Source organism: Mya arenaria, chromosome 10 (assembly GCF_026914265.1).
Source record: "Mya arenaria isolate MELC-2E11 chromosome 10, ASM2691426v1".
Lineage (NCBI taxonomy): Eukaryota > Metazoa > Mollusca > Bivalvia > Myida > Myidae > Mya > Mya arenaria.
The window spans coordinates 16,213,439-16,234,759 of NC_069131.1; the positions used below are offsets into that span (position 1 = coordinate 16,213,439).

General features: G+C 33.7%; 1 protein-coding gene across 4 annotated transcripts; it reads left to right on the forward strand.

Annotated features, from left to right (window-relative positions):
• Positions 1-7,432: 7,432 nt before the first annotated feature.
• On the forward strand, positions 7,433-18,061 carry LOC128206665 (solute carrier organic anion transporter family member 2A1-like). Of its 4 annotated transcripts, none has more exons than XM_052909270.1 (14): positions 7,433-7,486; positions 7,995-8,205; positions 8,582-8,668; positions 9,045-9,161; positions 9,655-9,966; positions 11,236-11,416; positions 11,815-12,039; positions 12,318-12,482; positions 12,780-12,969; positions 14,151-14,304; positions 14,722-14,879; positions 15,287-15,351; positions 15,675-15,973; positions 17,092-18,061. In XM_052909270.1, the coding sequence occupies exons 2-14, from the start codon at positions 8,071-8,073 to the stop codon at positions 17,146-17,148; spliced, it is 2,145 nt and encodes a 714-aa protein (XP_052765230.1). In that variant the 5' UTR covers positions 7,433-7,486; positions 7,995-8,070; the 3' UTR covers positions 17,149-18,061. The 4 variants fall into 4 exon arrangements, with proteins under 4 accessions (XP_052765230.1, XP_052765233.1, XP_052765232.1 ...); XM_052909273.1 differs by having other exon boundaries at positions 7,453-7,471; positions 7,998-8,205; XM_052909272.1 differs by lacking the exon at positions 7,433-7,486 and adding an exon at positions 7,644-7,753 and having other exon boundaries at positions 7,998-8,205.
• The last annotated feature ends 3,260 nt before the right edge of the window (positions 18,062-21,321 follow it).

The window sequence follows — 21,321 nt, forward strand, 5'->3', positions numbered from 1 at the left end:
AACCCATAAGAAACAAGGTTCAATTAAACCAAACCGATCCAGTATTGACCCTTTCAAACCGGCTAACAATTGTTCAATCTTACTCGTACCAGAAAGAATATCATTGAGGGCAGATCCGAACTTACTAGTATGAACATCAAAGCCTAAATTCATGAAACCTATGGATGAAAACTGTGAAATACATTCAGCGACTGATCGACGGCGGTCCTTATTGAGAAAGTTCCAAGATATTGCATTTATGGAAAATATTATTACTGATAAAAAGATTGTAACCGTGTTTTTAATAGCAGAACTTGCAAAAATATTAAATGATTGGTGAATGCTAAATTAGTTACTGAGGTCTACTATAGTGTCATAAGGTAGAAGTACAGTGTTTTATGCACATTTGTTTCAAATTAAGCTCGGTTTCCTTCATAAGAACCATTGATTTCGATATTTATTCATCCTTTTTGGGATTTTAATTGTGGTAAATCATATCTGGGAGTAAGAGTGCATCTTTAATGAAAACGTTTTTATCGCCACATTCTGAATTAGAATCGCTCGAAAGCACTTGGCGCTTTACGGCAAGCGATAACGAATTAGACGACGAATTTCATTTTATATTTAAGTATACACCTTATGTCCAATTAAGAAAAAAACTTATATTAAAACTGTACTCTCACAGATTGAACGTTTTGACAACATTTTTTTTATATTTTGTCTTGGAACGAGCCATTTTTTTGCGAAAATGCAGGGAAGCCGGTAATATAAGACTGCTGACAAAAAATTAGATCGCAGAGTATTTTTTATTTAAGTTCAAAAATTGATGTTTTATGCATTTTTCTTAAACCGTTAGTAACGGTTTACAGCCAAAACATTAATTTTCGGAGGGAAGTATGAAAATAAACGATCTGATTTTCATTAGCAACCTTATATCATTGGTTTGCAGATATTTACGCAAAAATTTGCTCTTTCCAAGACAAAAAATGAAAAAGTTGTAAAAATGGTATATCTGTGAGAGTGCAGCTTTAAAGGCTATTATAGTATTAAACCTAGTATGTTTGAACTAGTGCAACTGCATAATACACATTATTTTTTCAAACTCTTGAATGTTTTTATACTTTTTGGAAACGTATTTCCTCATGGAATGTCATATTGCTTTTTGGACAATATTTCAAAGAAAACTTATTCTAGAGCAAAATAATATGCTTGAGTATTGGTTAAAAGGCAATGAATTGTACTCAAGTACATTTTTGGCTGTAGAATATTTTTCCATTGGAATCTAGACAAAAGGTTTCAATCAACATATTTAATGATAGAATGTGGTTTATTAAAATGTGTATTAACATATATTATTTTCAATAACTTTTGATGTTATATGGTAATATGAGTTAAGATTGAGTTTGAAATTGACTTGAGTATTTTCGTGATATTGGAGCCTGGATTATTTAAGGGGGGGGGGGGGGGGGGGCGGCGAATCACTATTGTGACTGATAGTGCAAGCATGTGAAAATCAAGTTATAAGTACAGATACATATATAAAATTAGTAAGTAAGATCCAATGTACACAATTATATCAATTTTATGTAAACTTTTGACAATTTTCATTTTCCTTGCAATTGATTCATTTGGTGTCTAGTCCTTTTCAAAGTGACAACAGTAGCATGATATAACGTTTTTGAAGTTGGTATGCTAACTAGTAATCAAGCCTAAATAACGTAGCTGGTAAGCATTAAATAAATCATTATACTTTTTACACTTTCAGGCAGACTGATGGTTCAACATAAGCTCTATCCGTGCGATTCCGGAAATTTCCGTTTCCGGTGTCCGGAATGTTCGCCGTCCCATTGCTGTCCACAATGTATGGTAACCGCTCCTAATCCTGTCGATGAAGCATTCCCGATGAACCTTTCGGTATCGGATACTGTTGTGTCAATTGACTTCATGAAAACTCTTTTATTGAAATAAATATGAAAGCAAGTTTATCTAATCGGATCGTTTGTTATAATACAGTACGAGTTTAGGATAATAAACGACATGTTGGAAAGTACCCTGTCTCATGTGTAATTGTTTGTAAAGGGGTTCTCACTGGCATAGTCAAAATATGTCCATCCCAGCTCGGGCTCCACGTGCTTTTCCAAAAATATTACTTCGCTTTTAGACAGTTTAATGCTACAATCGTCCGCATAATATATAAGCCTCAGTCAATGTAAATATTTTAACATTTTACATACCAGTGAATTATATTTCGTGAATCCAATGATCAAAACAAATCTACTGTTAAATAATTATCACAAGTTTGTTTTCACGATTTTTTGTTATAGATCTCATTTTGAACATTTTCGGTAAATTCTACAAAGAACCTATAATCCCTAGTATTCTCAGAAGGTAATTACAAATAAAACATGATTTCTCAATATAAGAAATGGGGATCTAGGTCTTGTGACCTTTCTGTGTGCCATCAACTACAACCAATGAATAATAATTATTTATACTTGATCATGCAAGGATAAATTTCATGAATCATATATTTTAAGTTTTAAGTTTTAATTCTCCAAACTAGGTGAGGATCAATCACAAAATCAACTTAAAATGATACAAATTTGAAGATTGATGTATTGATATTATGATAAATACACTACATGTTGTAACATATTAAACTAGCTATTATAGAATAAATTTCTTGTAATATAACTTAATTCCAGGTAATACTGTTGTCACGTGCACTCGTGCGATAGTTCTGAATTTATTTTACTTATTTAAGTAACAATGGCAACATACATTTCGGTAATTTGCTAGTATGTGTCCGGCTGTATAAATAAGTGTGTATCAGTTTTTCTCCCACCTCAGATAAGTAGATCCATTAATTTAACCATGCGAGAAATTCTTATCTTGCCCACGGGCGAAGATAAAATGCCCGTATGGAACTTCTTTTAATGGTCACCACATTGTAATTACCTCCCTTGTTGAAGACTGTTGTCTGTAGTGCATCATGGAAACCTTGTCTGGTGGCAATATTTAGAGCGCGAGTTAATTATTTCTCGCTTCAAATGTCACCAGAAAACAGTTTTAACGCACCTTTTAAGAAATAATGCTTCACTCTTCTTAGAACTATTTAAAGACCGATCAGACCATTTACATACTGCGCGAATATCCATGACAACCACAAATTATTGCATATCCGTACGCAATTATTTTCACTAAGCACAAAAGAGTTCCGGTAAAAAAAAATACATTTTTACTTAATTTTGTTTAACTGAGGTGGGAGAAAAAGCATCTACCATAGTCGCTCGTGTTAGATAGGTTCATCCCGATCCTCGCGCAGGGTGTTTTGCGGAAACTCGGTAAACCTCGTTTCCGCAAAACACCCTACGCTCGGGTCGGAATGAACCTATCTTACTGTTCTTACACTCTCGGCCATGGAAGAAACTTATAATCTCCGCTTTGAACGACGTCATGTAATCAATATTTGACTCCCTCCTTTTAATGATGAATGGAAGCGTTAATTAATGTGTTTTTATTTTCATGTTTTAATTTATTTTCACATAAAAAATAACATTCATTTCTGATTTCTGATGTTGTAAATATATTATTTGCTCCACACTTTAAGCACAATACTTTATGTATAGGATAGATCACGAGTAGCCGTTTGATATTGAATTTATCAGCGAGCGTGAACAATATTGTTAAGAAGGTTAACTCTAGAATCAAATTTTTATATAGAATTTTTAAACAAATCTCTTAGGAAAACTCTTTGTAATGCATTAGTTCAATGACATCTTGATGTATATGCTTCATCATCTTGGTACTGTGGCCTTACCATGAAGTCTAAAAATAGACTCCAGGTGCCACAAAATAAAATTGTTCGTTTTTTTAATAATTTTCATTGTAGAACCTCGCTTTCAGTGCCAAGTTTTGCTGATCTTGGTTTTTTAAATGTCGAACAAAGACAACTTAGGCTAAATCATGTACACAAAATATTTTATGACAAATGTCCAAGTTATATGAAGGATAATTTTGCCAAATGTATCGAAGTTCACTCATATGGCAGTAGATCCAACTTAATTTTTTATGAACCACATAATGGTGGTTTTACAGCAGCTTCCTTTTATTATAATGGTATACGGGATTGGAACATGCTTCCAAATAACATCAAAGACACAGAATCAAAGTATGTTTTTTAAGAAATTAGTCAAAACTCACCTCTTAAAGGATATGGAGAAGTCTGAAAAGTCTGTCTTTTTGTATTCATATTTTTAATGTATTAGATAAATATAAGTGCGCTTTCTAAGAATACGCACAATTTTTATATAGTTGCTTTGGTAATTTTTCAATATTCCTTAACTATTTGTATAATTGTGTGGTATATTATACAATTATGTGATACTGATAGTAGTTTACTTGTGATGAATGTCATATATTAATTTAATTCATCTGAGTATATGATATAACATTAAATAATACTGTTCACTAAATTATTTATTGCCAACTTTAATACCTTAGACATGGACCCCATTGGTTATAAGCTTTTGTACTTGTATTATGTTAAACTTTATTTGGTAAAACTTTATTTGGTAATAAATTAGAAAGCTTTATCATTAACACCAGAAGTAATTCTTGTTTTAGTAGTTCTAGTATTATGTATTTCATATTTCAACTTTCTATGATATAACTTATTAGGACTCTAAATATTATGCAAATACAATATGTGATATATCTTATATTGATGTAAAATGTACTGTTATTAACATAATGCACGAATAAAACTACTACTACTACTATTTGCAGATACTTACGCAAAAATTGCTCTTTCCATGACAAAGAATTAAAAAGTTGTAAAAACGCTGTGTGAGAGTGCAGCTTAACATCAGTCTTGACAACTTTGTTGTTTAGACTCTAGAGTTGTCCTTAATCTTCCCACATGACTTCATTCTTTGAAATCGTATCACACTTATCTTAATTTATCTAGTATTTGTATAACTCTGTCAGATTCCGTGAATGGCAGATTGTGACTAAGCATCCCACAGACTACAAATGCACTGGTTTTTGCCAGGGCATAGTACATTCAGGACATACTAGTCATGTTCAGATGTTTGTAGCAATTTCACCAATTTCCTATGTAGAGAATACATTTCTTTGGTGAAAACCAGCGTGAACCATGATGAAGTCCTCTCACCTTTAGAATGAACAACATATGCATGCGCTTCTTTGCATATTTCACAATAGATAGTTTTGCAAAATTAATGTCATAAATAGATGAATACTTCTACTTCTGCTTCTGCTTAGGTACGGTGCAGGGCCCGAATACATTTGAAGTTTCTGCTAAATGATTTAACATTTTGTGCAGGTTTTATCTAGCTAACCTTCATGTAAAATTTGGTTGACATTTGAGAACTTCTGCTTAGCAAATCATCTATTCCATGGCTAATTTACATAAAAGGGATGTTACTCTTTAGTCAAGCCTACGGTTAGAGACGGCCTTTCTTTAAATACAAACTTTGTCTTTGATAGTACCCCATTGATAAATACCTAGGTTTTTGAAGCTACTTTTGTTGTAACATAGCACGACATTCCTTTTGTCAGTCAAATGACTGCCACTAAATCAGCTTGGCATTGCCATCGTTTTGTGTGTAACTACTGTTATGCCAAGTTTTTCATGAGCATTCAAGTGACTAAATTTTTGATGGCTGGCATTTTTTTTCTTGGTCTTTCAACAGCACATCTGGTCAAAGGAGTGGATTGGGCAGAGGCAAAGCTGTTGCCTATTTGGGGTTCTTAGGGGTAACACACCTAGCCCCAATTGAAATTCTAGAACTGCCCCTGCATATTAGACTGATACTGGTACACTAAATTATTCACAGATTCAGACTTCAGCCGGTTCAGGCACAGAGCTCTGTGGGTTCAGGAACACAGAATTTATCGTCAGTTTGAAACTGTTTCACACTTTCAGTGTTTGACTTGGTTGAACATATTGATTCGTTCCATTTCCTTCTGTTAACTTTCAAATTAAAAGCGTCTTCTTCGGAAGATTAAGCAGAATCCATATGTTTTACTCGTTATTTTGGTAACTGGACTGGAAACCTCGGAAAGTCCATGTTTTTTTACTGGATTAATCGGACGCGGAAGTTGGCATGTCGATTGACTGGCTCCCGTTTCATCTTCCGAAGATATCCGAAGTTGTTGCGTTCATCGGATGATAACCACAATTGCCGAAAGGCAGTTCATTAAAGAAATTGGAGTTGAGTTGTAAATATATACGCATGAACTAATGCACGGTAATGTTATTTACTGCACTTAACCTAAGTATATAAGATGGTTTTGTACTGTTTGACATTCTTTATGAATGACAGTTAAAATGTATATGCTACATCCTCTTCATCATCAGTTCATACGTCCTTAGTTATGTTTACCATTAATTATTCTCGAATTACAGATTGGCGACATCTGCAGAAGTTTTATAAAACCTCTGAGCGACCAAATTGAATATGCTCTATGTTACAACCGCTCTGAAACGCAATGTTGATGTGACTGGAACATTAGTCGCTAGTAGGTCTTAGAGGGGGCAATTTAAACCCTTCACCGACCAGGTGGTCGCAAATAGTGTTTCTGTGAACTCACATTTGCATAATAATGCTCAGCTAGTGTGTACAATTAAGGGAACAGTAAAGTGAACATTTGCAGAAGTTAACTGCGACTCAATTGAATTTAGGTCATGACATTTGTTAAAGGTTGTCCCTCTTTCGGTTTTGACCTCGCTGTTATGTTGTGACTTTAAATTATGAAAAATCATGTATCTTGTCCTAATTAATTATTTAACACAACCGGTCACATAATTTAAAAACTTGATAAATGTATGCGAACGAATGTCGATATTTTTGACGTGCTTATTTTTACTGGCAACCCTTCTCGATATGTTTGTTTACAAAATATGTTGTTTTGTACTACATTTGTTAAAACAACGTTATGTTTTGAGTAAATAAGACATTCTGTAAGAGTAGTGGACGTTCAGAGCTTTCTAATTACAGAACAGCTATGCCAAGTCAGGTTCCGTGGAGGAATTTGATTTATATCATACATGATATATTTTTGTTTCTTTTGTTTTTCCTTTTAAGTTGATATATGTATGGAAATTACAATTAAATATATCACAAACCGTCGTTTGTAAATTTCTGAAGAAAATTCACTCTGAAAGATCTGTTAACTCTCTTGTTGAGGGTAATTTAGCATTCGAACAGTATAACCCTTTTAACCGATGTTTAATGACCAGACGATTAAATGCCGGTGCATCAAATATTGGCTCAAATAAGCTCTCATTAATGGGTAATCACATAGCTAACACGTGTCTATATTTTCAACTGCCCTTTCTTAACTAAACCATTTGGTTATTATTTAGGACGTATCTTTCATAACAGTTCCATCAAGTGTTCTGGGTATTACTACTTGACTATATTTGCCGCCATTGAAATCATTTCAATCATAAGGAGTGATTCAGGTGTTCTGTGTACGTGTATGTATATATATATATATATATATATATATATATATATATATATATATATATATATATATATATATATATATATATATATATATATATATATATATATATATATATATATATATATATATATATATATATATATATATATATATGGTTGGTATGAATGGATTGTCATAGTTGCCTAAAGTTTAATTAAAAGAGACTTGTTTTTGTCTGAAATGTTTTAAATGAAGGATTTTCATATCATGGGTTTTGTGTGATGACAAAAAATCTGTAAGAGCATTCTAAATATGATCATGGTTTGGTAGTAATACTTATGAAATGAACCTGCTTAAAATACGTATTTTTTCCATGAATATTCGTTTAGTCCTCATATGTCCATAATAAATTTGGATTGATTTCATGTTTAAAACGCCTAAGACATAGCTAATAAATAGTTCTATAATTTCCAGTATACTTATTTTTGAATACCGAAATCAATCAATAAATTATGGTAATAATACAATTGAAACAGCAGGGACGAGAAACACATTGATATCTTGGGACAGGGCTCGCATTAAAGGCTAACCGCGACCAACAAATCCATCAAAATGAACTCCAATAAAAAGGATTATCAAAAAGATGCAATGCATACAGAAGAATACGAAGCGGGGTTTGAAATTCCTGAAGATATAGAGAACGACACGAAATGCGGACTGGGTTCATTTAAGCCAGAGTCATTACAGGTTGGTTAAAATATGTTTTTGAGGAATCTTTAAAACATTCCGCATTATTTGAGTGCTTGTTAATTTGAAGCGTTTGCTTTGAACTTTAATGATGATGTGTTTTTGGCTTACACGGAGATTTATATGAACGACGTGCTGGTTTAGTATCAACAGTTATTCGAGGGAAGATCCATCATTTTCAATTGGGAGATACAGGTCAAGGCGAAGTTAAGATCTGTCCTTTAGGTCACCAAATAAGATTAAGATTGTATTTACAAGTGTTGATTTTCGATGCAATTTATAAGTTAAAACTAGACTTTCCAACTTCTCATATTGGTACTAAGGACCCTGTTATGTAATAGTGTTTGTTTTCACTCCTTCGATTATGCATTACAAGGTATTTGCCAGGATCGGAGCCTTTGTTGGCCTGTACAGCTTCTCTGGCCTGCTGACACAGACTTTGACAACTTATGTTAACTCACAGGTGAGACAAAAGAAAGAATGATATTTAATAAGAGATAATTTAAATTTGGTATTTTTGGTAAGAACACAATTCTGAAATAGGAAAAATCGTTTGATTGCCCATCAGAATATCTCAGCTAGACGCCCTAAGCCTGACGGACACCGCCAACTATATCAAAGATTATTTCGCATGCAAATTTTCAATTCAATAGCTAATTGGGTAACAAATATACACTATACAAATAGAAAAAAAACGAAATACGTAATGCATGTATAAGGTATATTCTATTGTATGTGGCGAGGAATGTAGAAGTCTCAACAAAGTCGCAGTATTGCCCAAGTATGAATTTATATAAGGTAGAATAATTGTGACACATAATTACGCACTTTTGATGTAGGTTTCAATGCTGGAGAAACAGTTTGGCTTCAGCAGTGCAGAGACCGGATTTTTGATGAGCTGCAACGACATTGGATTTCTTCTCTGTGTTGTTTTTGCGGGTTACATCGCAAGAAAGGTGAGTCGCTGTGGTATTTTTTCCTGAGTTTGAGAATTGCTTGGTGATGCTTGACTTGTATTTACTATAAACGAGGCATAATTTTGTAGAGTAACGTAATCGAATAACGTCGTATGTAGAAGCGATATTTCATGAAATATAAATGAAATATTGTTCGGTTGTCCGGTTAATGCATTAGTTGGCGCATTAGCTTTATACCATGGCGACGTTGGTACGATTCTTAGCCGGGACGCATTTAAGTTAGGTTTATGATCACCAAGCCAGATTAATTGATTTTCCCCGGGTACTCTGATGACCTCCACAACATAAGACGTGACCCTCACTCAACATCGCGCCAACAAGAGTGACTTAAATATAACTTACTTCATAACCGTTGTAAGTGATAAAACACAATTATGCATTCTAAAACAAGCCTGTAAAATCAACGTTGCCTACAACTGAAATCTGCCAAACAATGTTTTGAGTCCTATTATTATGTTCAATTTAAATATAGGTTCATATTCCTCGCGGTCTTGGAACAAGCACCATATTATTCGGTGTATGTGGTTTGATGTGTGCCTTGCCCTACTTTATCAGCGACAGAAGCACCTATGCCTTATCCGACCGCCAACCTATGCAAGATTCAAACATGTCCGTGAAATCAGTTGTATCCAGTAGCAGCATGGTACCGCTTTGTCTTAACAGCAGTGGGGACAGCAACTATGATGCTCGCTGTGACTCACAGTCGTCAACCGCCGAAAGAACTGCTGGGCTACAAGAGTTATACATTAAGAAAGTGGCCTTTACTTTGATCGCCGTTGGAATGGTTAGTTCTGGTTTAAGAAGGATGTATTAAACGAAAAATTGCAATACATAACATGTTTTATATTTCCAACTGTTTCTGCTTTAGGTTGAAATGTCGATTACATTAATGACCAGAAATCCAGGTAAAATACAAATTGATAACATTTCTTGTAAAGAACATTGCTTCCGATATTTCATGCAAAGAAAACAGTATTATCTCTTGCAAGAAAGAAATATAAAGAAACAAATCACTAATAATCGCCTAGTTAGACTTGGTCTGATCATTACGCACTTGCTTTAATATATCTACACAATATGGATTTTATCTTTGAATGTGAACGGATTTTTAGGGCAATTGATGATATGTCCACCACCGAATATATCTATTTCATAACGTATAGCAATTCAATGGTATCTAAACATTTCACTACTACCACGATATCGACAACTCATTATTTCAGTGTTCAATTTTTTTAGAATGGTGATGCCTTAATAACATTAGTTTGCAAAACGTGCATCGAATACATTATTACATATATAAACTTATGTAAGTAATGAACCTCGAGGAATCATAATCTATGATGTTCCAAATGACGCATGCCTTTTAATTATAATAATACTATTACGTTTGCATTTTTTTAATTTGCTTTACTTGCGACAAACATAACATATTCCTACATATACGTTTTACTCGTACAGAACCAAAAAAACAGTAATGTTGTTCTTCTTCACAAATGGTTTCTAATAAGAAACACAATTGGAACACCGCTGTGGTAAAAACTACCGGTTAATTGCATTATGACATTTTCACTTTATGTATTATAGTCTAATTGCACAACATATATAACAATTATGTAATTGCACTTCCTATCCAACAATTATTTCATTTTAAAACTTAGTTGAAAAACTTGTGATTGTACGTCATAGTAATCATTTGTGTAATTGCACGTAAAAGTTAACATTGCTATGATTGCAAATCATAGTTAACAATCGTGCGATTGCACGTCATAGGTAAAACCTGTGTGTAAGCAAGTCAGAGTTAACACCTGTATCTTTGCATGTACAAGGTAACAATTGTGTGATTCCACGCCATAGTTAACAATTTGATTTGTGATTACACGCCAAAGTATACAATTGGGTGATTTATTTCACGCCATAATTTACAATTGTGTTTGTGCAGTTAATAAAAAAATATCATCATTATTATAATACAAAATTATTTACTAAAATACAATAAAAATACTATGGTAAAAAAACAACGTTTGATACTTTTCTACTTCTTATATTTTAGTTTTTGCAAGGAGTAGGGAAATCATGTCGTTACCCTTTCGTATCCATATATATTGACGATGCTGTTGAAAAGCGGAAGACTGGTTTTTATATGGGAATTCTAGTTGGAACAGGAATTTTCGGACCAGCCCTCGCGTACCTGCTTGGCGGACTGTTCAGCAAGATATATGTCACCTTGGAATGTAAGATGATTTATACATTTATCACTGTCATGTAAAACATATTAGTACATGAAAGATTGCAGCATTGTACAAATTGAATATATACGTCTAATATACGCTGGTCTTCTTAAAATATTATAGTTCAACATACACATGTCATGTTTATCAGTTGTAAAGGTAGCTATTATTGAAACTGGCATATCAATGTTTTCCCTCTTTTTCAGTGTGTAAACTTGTATAACAGATTAATGATTAATAATCCGTCATTCACATCAAGTTGCACCAAGGTTTTCATTTGCAAAACCTATCTGCTTTCAAAATTCGTAAAAATAAGTTGAATGCATTTAATTTCATTGAAAGATACCTGTTATATTGTTTCTATAAAGAGTAGGTGAAAATACACAATTAACTATACGTAGCTGTTGACATAACGCCACGTGACCCTCGATGGATTGGAGCGTGGTGGCTGGGCTTTCTCGTGTTTGGCGGCTTTTCACTCCTATTCAGTGTCCCAATCATGTGTTTCCCGCGCTATTTGAAGTCCCATAAACGACGTGGGGATTTACACGTCATTGCCAAAGAGAAGGCGTTGCAGAAGTTGGAAAATAACTCTACCAGAGAGACAGTTGTAAAGGAAGTCAAAGGTTTGTTATTTACATTCATATTTATTAAGGTTATATTTAGTTTGAAAAAAGTTATTGACATTAGCCTTTTATTATAACGAAATAATTGCATTTCGATTCATTTGCGTAAGGGCAAAAGTTTCGCATGACAGTTTCTTAAAAGTGTGCACAATATCTCACTCAATTCATACTTTTTTTTCAAAATGTGTTCAAACTGAACAGCAATGTATGCCTGTAAAATTTGGACACCGACCTTTTATAACATTATATCGGTAGGCTAATGGAGATTTATATTACAGAATTCCTTGCCGCTGTTCTACGCCTCCTCAAGAACCCGACTTATGTCATACTATCATTATCTTCGGTTGTTAACCTAGTGGGTGTAGCTGGTGTGCTCTCGTTCATGCCAAAATACCTGGCCTCCCAGTACAGCGTCCCTCTCTGGCAGGCGAATATAATTTTAGGTAAGCTAGTCTTAAGAATTAAGAAGTCCTGAGTAACCTTTATTTCATAGATTTTCAACAGCCGATACATTACCTTTTGCCTATGAATTGCAATTTTGAAATTTAATATTTTATTTTATTTGTTCTATGATTAACTAGAAAGAGAACTAATACTGTCTAAAAACTTTGTTCATTCACTTGAGTGATTATTGGCATTCAGAGAGTATTGTAACACCAACGATCTTACGCAAAGAATGATAAGAATATTCCGACAGTAGAGAAGATTACAACTAAATAGCAAAGACACAACATTTTCAGCTTTGAGTAGCATATCAGCTGTTTCTCTGGGGTCGTTCTTGGGTGGGATTATTACCCGCCGTATTCCGATGACTCCACTGACCACGATCAAAATGCTTCTCATCTTCTACGCCGTGAACATTGTGTGCAGTGCCAGTGGCTTCTTCCTAGGATGTAAGCAACCGGTGGTGTTCGGTGACAATGCCCAAATGTGAGTAGCAATATGTATGCAAAAAGCTACAGAAACAAGCTCAGTAGCAAAAAGTTTAAACATAAACCCGGTTAAGTGGCTCTGGGCAAACGCCAAAGACATAGAACACACAATCACAAGCAAGAAACATAGAAGAACAGCACAACACTCTCCACAAACAGCACAGTGCATACATATACTTAATACCAAAACTAGGTATGTTTATCAAGTTATCAATTGTTAGGTACCGCCTTCGAACGGTCAGTAAAATGTAAATTTACTGGGGGTTTAAACCGGTTTATGTGCACAAACCTCACTCTTATCCCAACAATCCTTATTAAAGATAAAACGCAAAAGGTAAATCTTATCAAAGTATGCATTAACTTATCAATAAAACAAATAATAATAAACGTATAGGTAAACCCCAAGAATTTCTATGATTAGAGATCCCAACTCTATTTGCAGACGGAGGCAAACAATTCATAGCACCTAATGCAAAAACTTTTCAAAGATACGATGCAGTAATTGTTAGAAACTATAACATCCCTCACAGTCTGCCTTATAAAATAAAAGGTTTAAAACTGTGTGATCATATAGTTTCATAATAAAAAGCATCATTGTACTAAAACTGGGAACAAATAAGGAAAACATAATTAAAAATAAAAGCGACATGTATTCGCTAATCTTTCCTTCCAAGTGATTTGAAAATGTAAAATATTTGAAGGAAATGAAGTCATGTCGATTTCATTCAAACTAATTTATTTGTATACATGACATAATCCAAAGTTCCGATGTTTAAATACTGCTGCTAATAAAACCGATGTGCATGAGTTAGTGTTTTTAGTTCAGTGTCTGTAGTTTAAATGAATGTCGAAATTAGTATACCTTTTCGTAAGTATACGAATTTAAAGAACTTTTCGATTTTAATTCATAATAAGAACCAAATTATTTCCTTGTCAGGGATTTAATGGACGGTAAATATATTACCCTAGACCTTCATACAAATTTCATAAACATTTAACATTCCATTGCGATAACAATAATTACTTTGGCCCATTAAAACAAAAAAAGCTTTGTTTTAGAAGCAGTCAGATACATATTGAATCCTAAACATAACCATCACTAGCATTGCGGAATGAAAACGTTTGAGAATTCAGACGGCGGTAGTATTAATATTTGTATCACCAAATATATAATTCCAGATCAAGCCTCGTACCTCCTCCGTACAAACTAGTCCCTTCCCCCTGCATGAGTGGGTGTGAGTGCAACGACCAGAAATATTTCCCAATCTGCGGACAGGATGGGAGGTCGTACTTTAGCCCCTGTCATGCGGGATGCTCCGTCAAGGATAAAGGCGTAGGTTTCAGTATATATCTTTAGCGGTATTCGTTTTTTTGCATGACATACTTTACTCGGGTTAAGGCCCCATTAGCTACGGGTTTAAAAATATAAAATCTGAAATATGAACAATGGCTTGTATCACAATTTTGTACTATTTGAGGCTTACCTTGGGTGTTTCCATCTTCCCGATACATTATTAGTAACTTAGCTTAAGATGACCTTATATCTAGTAAAAGCTATATTTTTAGGCATATAATTTAACAGTGCCCCCTGCACCATTTTGAAGATGTTATAATAAAATATATCAGAAATATGCCTGTTTAAAAGAGCACGACTGTTTAATTTAATTAAATCAGTTGATAAAGCACTCCATTTGCAAACAGTACTTCATTGGATGAGGGTGGTATCTGACTTTAGGTCCTCTAATTTCAGTCGTTTACTAACTGCACATGTATTGAGGGAGGCCAGGCGGAGTCGGGCCTGTGTGACCAAGGATGTTCTACCAACCTGTACGTGTACGCGGCCTTTACCTTCGTCGGCAAACTGTTCACAGCCTTTAAGATTATACCCACCTTCATTGCTAAGCTCAGGTAGATGAATGTGAGACATATATGCTAAAGTTTTTGATGAAGTGTGCTTTAACATGATGTAATGTAACACATGAATTGTGTACAGTTAAAATACTTGCTATATTTTGGCGCATTTTGAACTGTGGAATTTGGGGCCACGTATTAATTAATTTTAGAATCCTTTAGAATTTATTGTGGCAAATTTTGAAATCACCAGGTATCCAAAAAACACAAGTTTGCATATGGGATACTTTCAACACTGTTTTAAATCCACGTTTGTCGGACACCTTGATTGACACCAATACAATATGGGATCACCAGTAAACCAAAAATCACATGTTTGCATGTTGGATGCAGTCAATAAACCCAATAAAATATGGACTAGCAAAGCTTTTTCAAAGCTTTTTCAAAGCCACGTGTTGTTTCAGGTGTGTAGAGGAACGAGACAGAGCTGTATCTTCAGCCTTCGCCGGATTTTTGACAGCGGCCCTAGGTAAACGTATTTCGATGTATTAACGCGTAAACATTAGATAAGGGAGCGAATAAACCTTGTCCAGTTTTCATTTGGGATTATTTAATTGTAGATGCTGGTTTACTTGAAACTTTCTAGAGTGCTTTTCTAAAACATTTATTTTAGGAAAAAAATGTTCTATTAACTACTAATATTTGAACTTCGATCAATATTATAACCGAAAAATAAATTTATCTGAAGTCTGGAAGTTCGATAAACTCGTTCTATACGACGTGCAAACACCTTTATAATTTATGTACTTAAGTAAAATACTGACAATTTAATCATAGGGAACTTTATTCCAGGGTGGATGCCAGGGCCTGTTATATTTGGCGCCATAATTGACGGCACGTGCAAATTATGGAAGTACACGTGTGGAGAACGCCAATCGTGCTTGCTGTACGATATTGTCTTCTTCCGGAACGCCGTCCATGGCTACGGCCTCGTGGCGTCTGCCCTGGCAATGATCATCTTGTCGTCATTAATTTTCTACTTCCGGTACAAGGGTCATGATGATTGGGGAGATGGAATGAGGAGGGAGATTGAAAAGCGAGAGGTCAAACTCGATGTTCAGGGCAAGAAGAATGGAAATGAAAATGAAAATGTAACAAATTATTGTTCTCATTTACGTAACAAACTAGAGATGAAATGAAATTTTATTCAAGCAAATTTATAATCGTGATCGTTTAGGACAATTCATTCTCCCACCTTAGATTAGTAGATCCAAAAATTAAACCATGCTAGAAATTCTTATTTTGCCCACGGGCAAACTTAAAACAAGTACCCGTATGGAACTCCATTTTAATGGTTACCACATTGTAATAACCTCCCTTGCTGAAGACTGTCGTCTGTAGCATCATATAAACCTTTTTGTGGCAATATTAAGAATCCTTATTAATTATTTCTCGCTTCAAATTTCACCATAAAAAGGGTTCACGCACCTTTCTAGAAATAATACTTCACTCTTCTCAGAACTATTTAAAGACCTATTTGAATCACTGCGCGCATATCCATGACAACCACGAATTATAAAATATCATAACGCAATTATTTTCACTACGCACAAAAGATTTCCAGCAAAAAATAGATTGTTACTTAATTTTGTTTAACTGATGTGGGAGAAAAGGCATCTACCATAGCCGCTAGTGTAAGATAGGTTCATCCCAACTCTCGCGCAGGGTGTTCTGCGGAAACTCGGTAGGCCTCGTTTCCGCAAAACACCCTACGCTCGGGTCGGAATAAACCTATCTAACATTCTCGGCCATTGAAGATTTTTATAATTTCAGACTGTATTAAGCCCGTAAAGCTGCTATCTCACAGATTAACAGTTTGGACATTTCTTTCAGTTTTTGTCTCCGAATCAACCGATTTTGGTATGGATCATTTATGTAAGATAACTCACAATGAAACTGATCGTTAATAAATAAAACATCAAATTTCGAACGTCAATAAGAAAAACTGAGGTTTGATCTTTTGTTAGCAATCCTGTATCACTGGTGTTCAGACATTTCCGAATTGGCTCATTGCAAGACAAAAAATACAAAAAGTTGTCAAAACGGTATATCTGTGAGAGTGCCGCTTAATGGTATAGTGCTATTGAACGCATTAACTAATTTATCGTGTTCATGTTCCTGGTTGGATTCTATTCCTTTTACATAATAACGCGCTCTTTCACATTGCGGTTACTCGTTAAAAACACTTCATTTTGGCTCATTGTTTCAGATATTTGCCCAGGGGAAAGACGTTGAAAAAGACACGCTTGTAGAGGGTGGAAATTAAATTTAAAAAACTGACACGAAAATGTGAATGTGAACTAAGACTGAATTACTTGTTTTGTAAAACGTATTAGGAATACATATGTAATCTGGGCACAGCTCCGCAATTTTGACTGTTTAAATATGATTCCTGTTACCATCTTCTTTGCTCGAATTCACATAAAAGGCATTAATTGAACAGGGTTTCAAATGCAAGAAAAATGCCATTTAGTATTGGTTGAGTCTACCAAGGAGACTTTGTACAAAGTTTTCTGATACTCTTTCTAATGTTTATTTTTTAAGGTTATCTCCAACACCTTGTGATAACCATACATCAGATAAACACGAACAAATTTGAACACATTTAAGTTGTTTAGCGCAGTTGTATCTGCTGTAAGGACTTTCAATATCGTCGAACATGAGTTTGTAAAAAATATTTAAATAATTATGTTTCGGAGTGAAAATAACATGGAGTTAATATTTAATTATGTTAATTGTGCTTATTCGGATTCGAACGTCGTCATAACATTGTAAATATTGTTTCGTAACCATCACACTTAGGTTATGCTTACGTCTAGTATTTAACTCTATTTTATTTACATATATACATATAATATTTATTCATAAAATTTAATTGTTAACAAAGTACATGTTTGATTTGTCATATGATGTTTCTTTCTTCGTGACAAGCATAATTTAAATATTTAGCTTAACGCTTGTTTGTCCATCCTCAATGTCAGTTTAAATACTATTTGATACAGATTTAATGTGTAAAATACTGATTATTAAAAAGTAAATAGTGATCATAATATATATGTCGTGTCTCACATTCATACCTTTTGTGTTATAATTGTATATATGTATCAATAATAATTGAAATATATTTTGATCATGTAATGAGGTATACGATTGTGTTCAAATTACTTAATAAATGTGTTAAATCTTGAATCTTAAATCTTGAATCTTATTGTAAAGAGATCAAATCATCCCGTCTATTATTCTGTGATGTAGTTTAACATGTAGTACATATTTGATAAAGTCTCTATCTTTACACTCTACAATAATTATTTTAATTGAACCCCATATTGCTGAGCCATACAACATAATAGGCTTAATAAGTATATCAAAACGTTCTAGTTTATGTAAGGGGGGATGCTCACAAATTTTCTTAAATATTTTCGTGATTTGAATATTGCATTCTGCGCCCGACAAGCTAATGTATTTTTAGCTTGCAAAAACGATCCTCCTGATGCTTATGTTCTGAGTATTCTTCCGGGTTTTTTTTAATATTAAACTTTTTGTTTTATCTTTATTATTAATTTTGAACATACAATGGTTACAGTTATCACATGATATCGCATAATTGGCAATAATACAATGTCATCACCATACATAATGCAAGAAACATTTTAACAACCCAGTTTCTCAAACAATATAGTCAAAGGCTTAAGTAATGTCAGCAAATGTATAAATGGCACTTACTGCTTATTTTGATTGATACAATTGGTTATTTGTTCTTGCAAAGAAAAAAAATGATGGTTCCCATTTTTACCCTAAACCTGCTTGACCTTTTAGTAGGACTTGGTAACTTTCTGCCCAATTTTATAGCCGAGTATTTAAAGGACTAGAAAGATGGTCTCAAAAACAGCCAATACAGTATTTTATCAAACCAAGCCTGGAATTATCAATACGAGCAAGTATGCGTTAATTCATATTTAAAATATTTTTATCGCTGTATCAACCCTTAAAGAACACAAACTGGTTTCCCAGATTACAATGTGTATATTAATCTCTGGATGGTCCCGTGATTAATTCAGATACATATACCGACGCATTTGTAAATTTACTTGCATTTGCGTTTCAGACAAACCCATTGAATTGTGCTTTGGAAAAATATGCAAAAACTGTGATAAGAAACATCAGAAAGTAAGATTCAATGATTTAATTTTATGTAGTTTTTCGTCAATTTCTTACTGTTCTTTCAATGGTACAATTTGTTGTCTAGTCTCTTTAATCAAATTAGTAAATACCTTTCCGATGCGCCTTAATAATGTTATGCCTATAGGGATATTTAGATCGTTTACACTCACATATTTATTGATTGATTTATTTATTTATTGGAAAAATAAGTCATTTAGTCCATTTATCAGGGAAACATCCTATATCCAATATTTCATTAAACATTTTTAATATGAATTGTGTCAGCTTATCCTTGCCTTTGATAAAGAATTCATATAACATAAAATCGTCGGAACCAGCACTCTTTCCAGTGTTTAATTTCGACATACCATTATTTTGTTAATAACGTATGTGTTTGTTGTATTATAATAATAATAGCTATAATCAGTATCTTGTTAATACAGAGATAAAATTCATTTTATTTATTCCTTTGCATATTTTCCCTTTTTAATGAGTGAAAGGTTATTGTAATGCGTCCTATATAAAATTATATCAATTTATAACATTTTTGGAAAGAATGTTCTTGTAATATATATGAACAAATATTGTTCGGAAGAACTGTAAATATATAAATGCTTGAAGAAAACTTAATCAATTTCATTAAAGCATGTAGACTAATTGGGTTCAAGTAATGAACGGAATTAATATGTGGTGCGAATTTCAAGGCTCGAAATTCGAAAAGTAGTATTGGTGACGACGATTCATATAAATCAATATTATACATTATTATATATGTTTTAATTTGCAATCGTTACATTCTCGTCTTTTTGTCTGAGGTTTGTCTGTTTTTTTCACAGCGATCATAGTGTAAAGTTGTTACTACTTCCGTTCATAGGTTTGTTCAATTGAAAAGCTTTCTTGATTCAAGGCTTTTGGTCAGAACATGCATTCAGAAAATAGAAAATTTAAACAGAGATATGAAATGTACAACTTTTCAATTAACCAGGTCCGGGATATGACTTTGTATTTGACATCGTTTATAAAACACTTACTGCAAATGCTGATCTAATATAATATTGTTTGATCGGAAACCAATTATGACACCTTCCAATTATATGCATATAAGTAAGTACATACACACCATCTATTCTTTAACATGGATTTCATATATAGGTTTGCCAGTACATGGCATGGCTCTTTGAATAACACAACACAAACATACAAACGACAAGTCTATGAGCCGCTGGCCAGCCAGGCATGCGTTCTTTCTACGTAAATAACATTTAATATGTAATAGAGCATTTGTACGACAACAACATGGGAAGCAACGCTGAAATTATGATAACTAAAACTTTTACTATATAATAATATCATTTTATTTCTTTAACGAAGAGCAAATTAAACTTTATGGAAATAGGGGTCCAGCGGCAAAAAACAACGACATCAAACTAACAAAAATGCCTAACTGCGCTAAAACATGTCCTTGTTATATATAAAAAGGGACTCAACATAAAAGTGTGCAGCGGCTAAACCAATCGTAGAAAGCCATAGAATTGTCAAGGAATAAGTTTGAATGCTCTGTGTATGCTATATGAGGCTATGAAGGAGCTGACCCTTCCAAAACAAGTTTTTTTGCATGGAAGTATTCAAAACTAAGTCATTCTTATAACACTAAATAAACAACACTAAAGTGGTAAATATCTTAATATTCATTATGTCAAAACTAAATGACGTCTCTAGTAGGTGGGTTAGCAGTAATTCGCAAAATTCATTTTGATGTTCTATCTAAGAAATAAAAAAAATAGATAAAAACAACAACAAAACAACAACAACAACAAGAAGTACTGCCGGCAACAAAAAAGATTGATGATGTAAATGCATGCTCAAGTAGGGTCCCAAAGTTAGACGCATGTTATTTCTTACACCGCAGTATATTCTGAGCCGGACATTTTCCATTGCCTTTTTGTTGCTAGAATAGCGCCGTTGAGTTCTTGATAGTTATTGTGGGAATACCCTTTAAAAAGAAATGATAGGTAAAGCAGTTACAGCAATAGTTTTTATCACCTACGTTTTATAGATGCTTAAAGTTAAAAAAACTAGTTCATTTCTACCACAGTGAATCATACGTATTGCCGTGTCATCTGAAGCTATATTTTCAATGAATCTTATCTGGTGTTCTAAATCACTAAAAATCAAGCCCTCAAATCCCTGACACCATACCGCCACATGTCTGAACTTACAGTTAATGCAATATTATATTATTAATAAACTTGTTCGGTTTGACTTTTGAAACCCAACC

What these genes read in the sequence shown, in the direction of transcription:
- LOC128206665 (XM_052909270.1), top strand. Translation starts at nt 8,071, where the DNA reads ATGAACTCCAATAAAAAGGATTATCAAAAAGATGCAATGCATACAGAA. An exon ending in CTTTGATCGCCGTTGGAATG is followed by an intron (nt 9,967 to 11,235) that starts GTTAGTTCTGGT and finishes CTTATATTTTAG; the next exon opens with TTTTTGCAAGGAGTAGGGAA. An exon ending in TTCGGTGACAATGCCCAAAT is followed by an intron (nt 12,970 to 14,150) that starts GTGAGTAGCAAT and finishes ATATAATTCCAG; the next exon opens with ATCAAGCCTCGTACCTCCTC.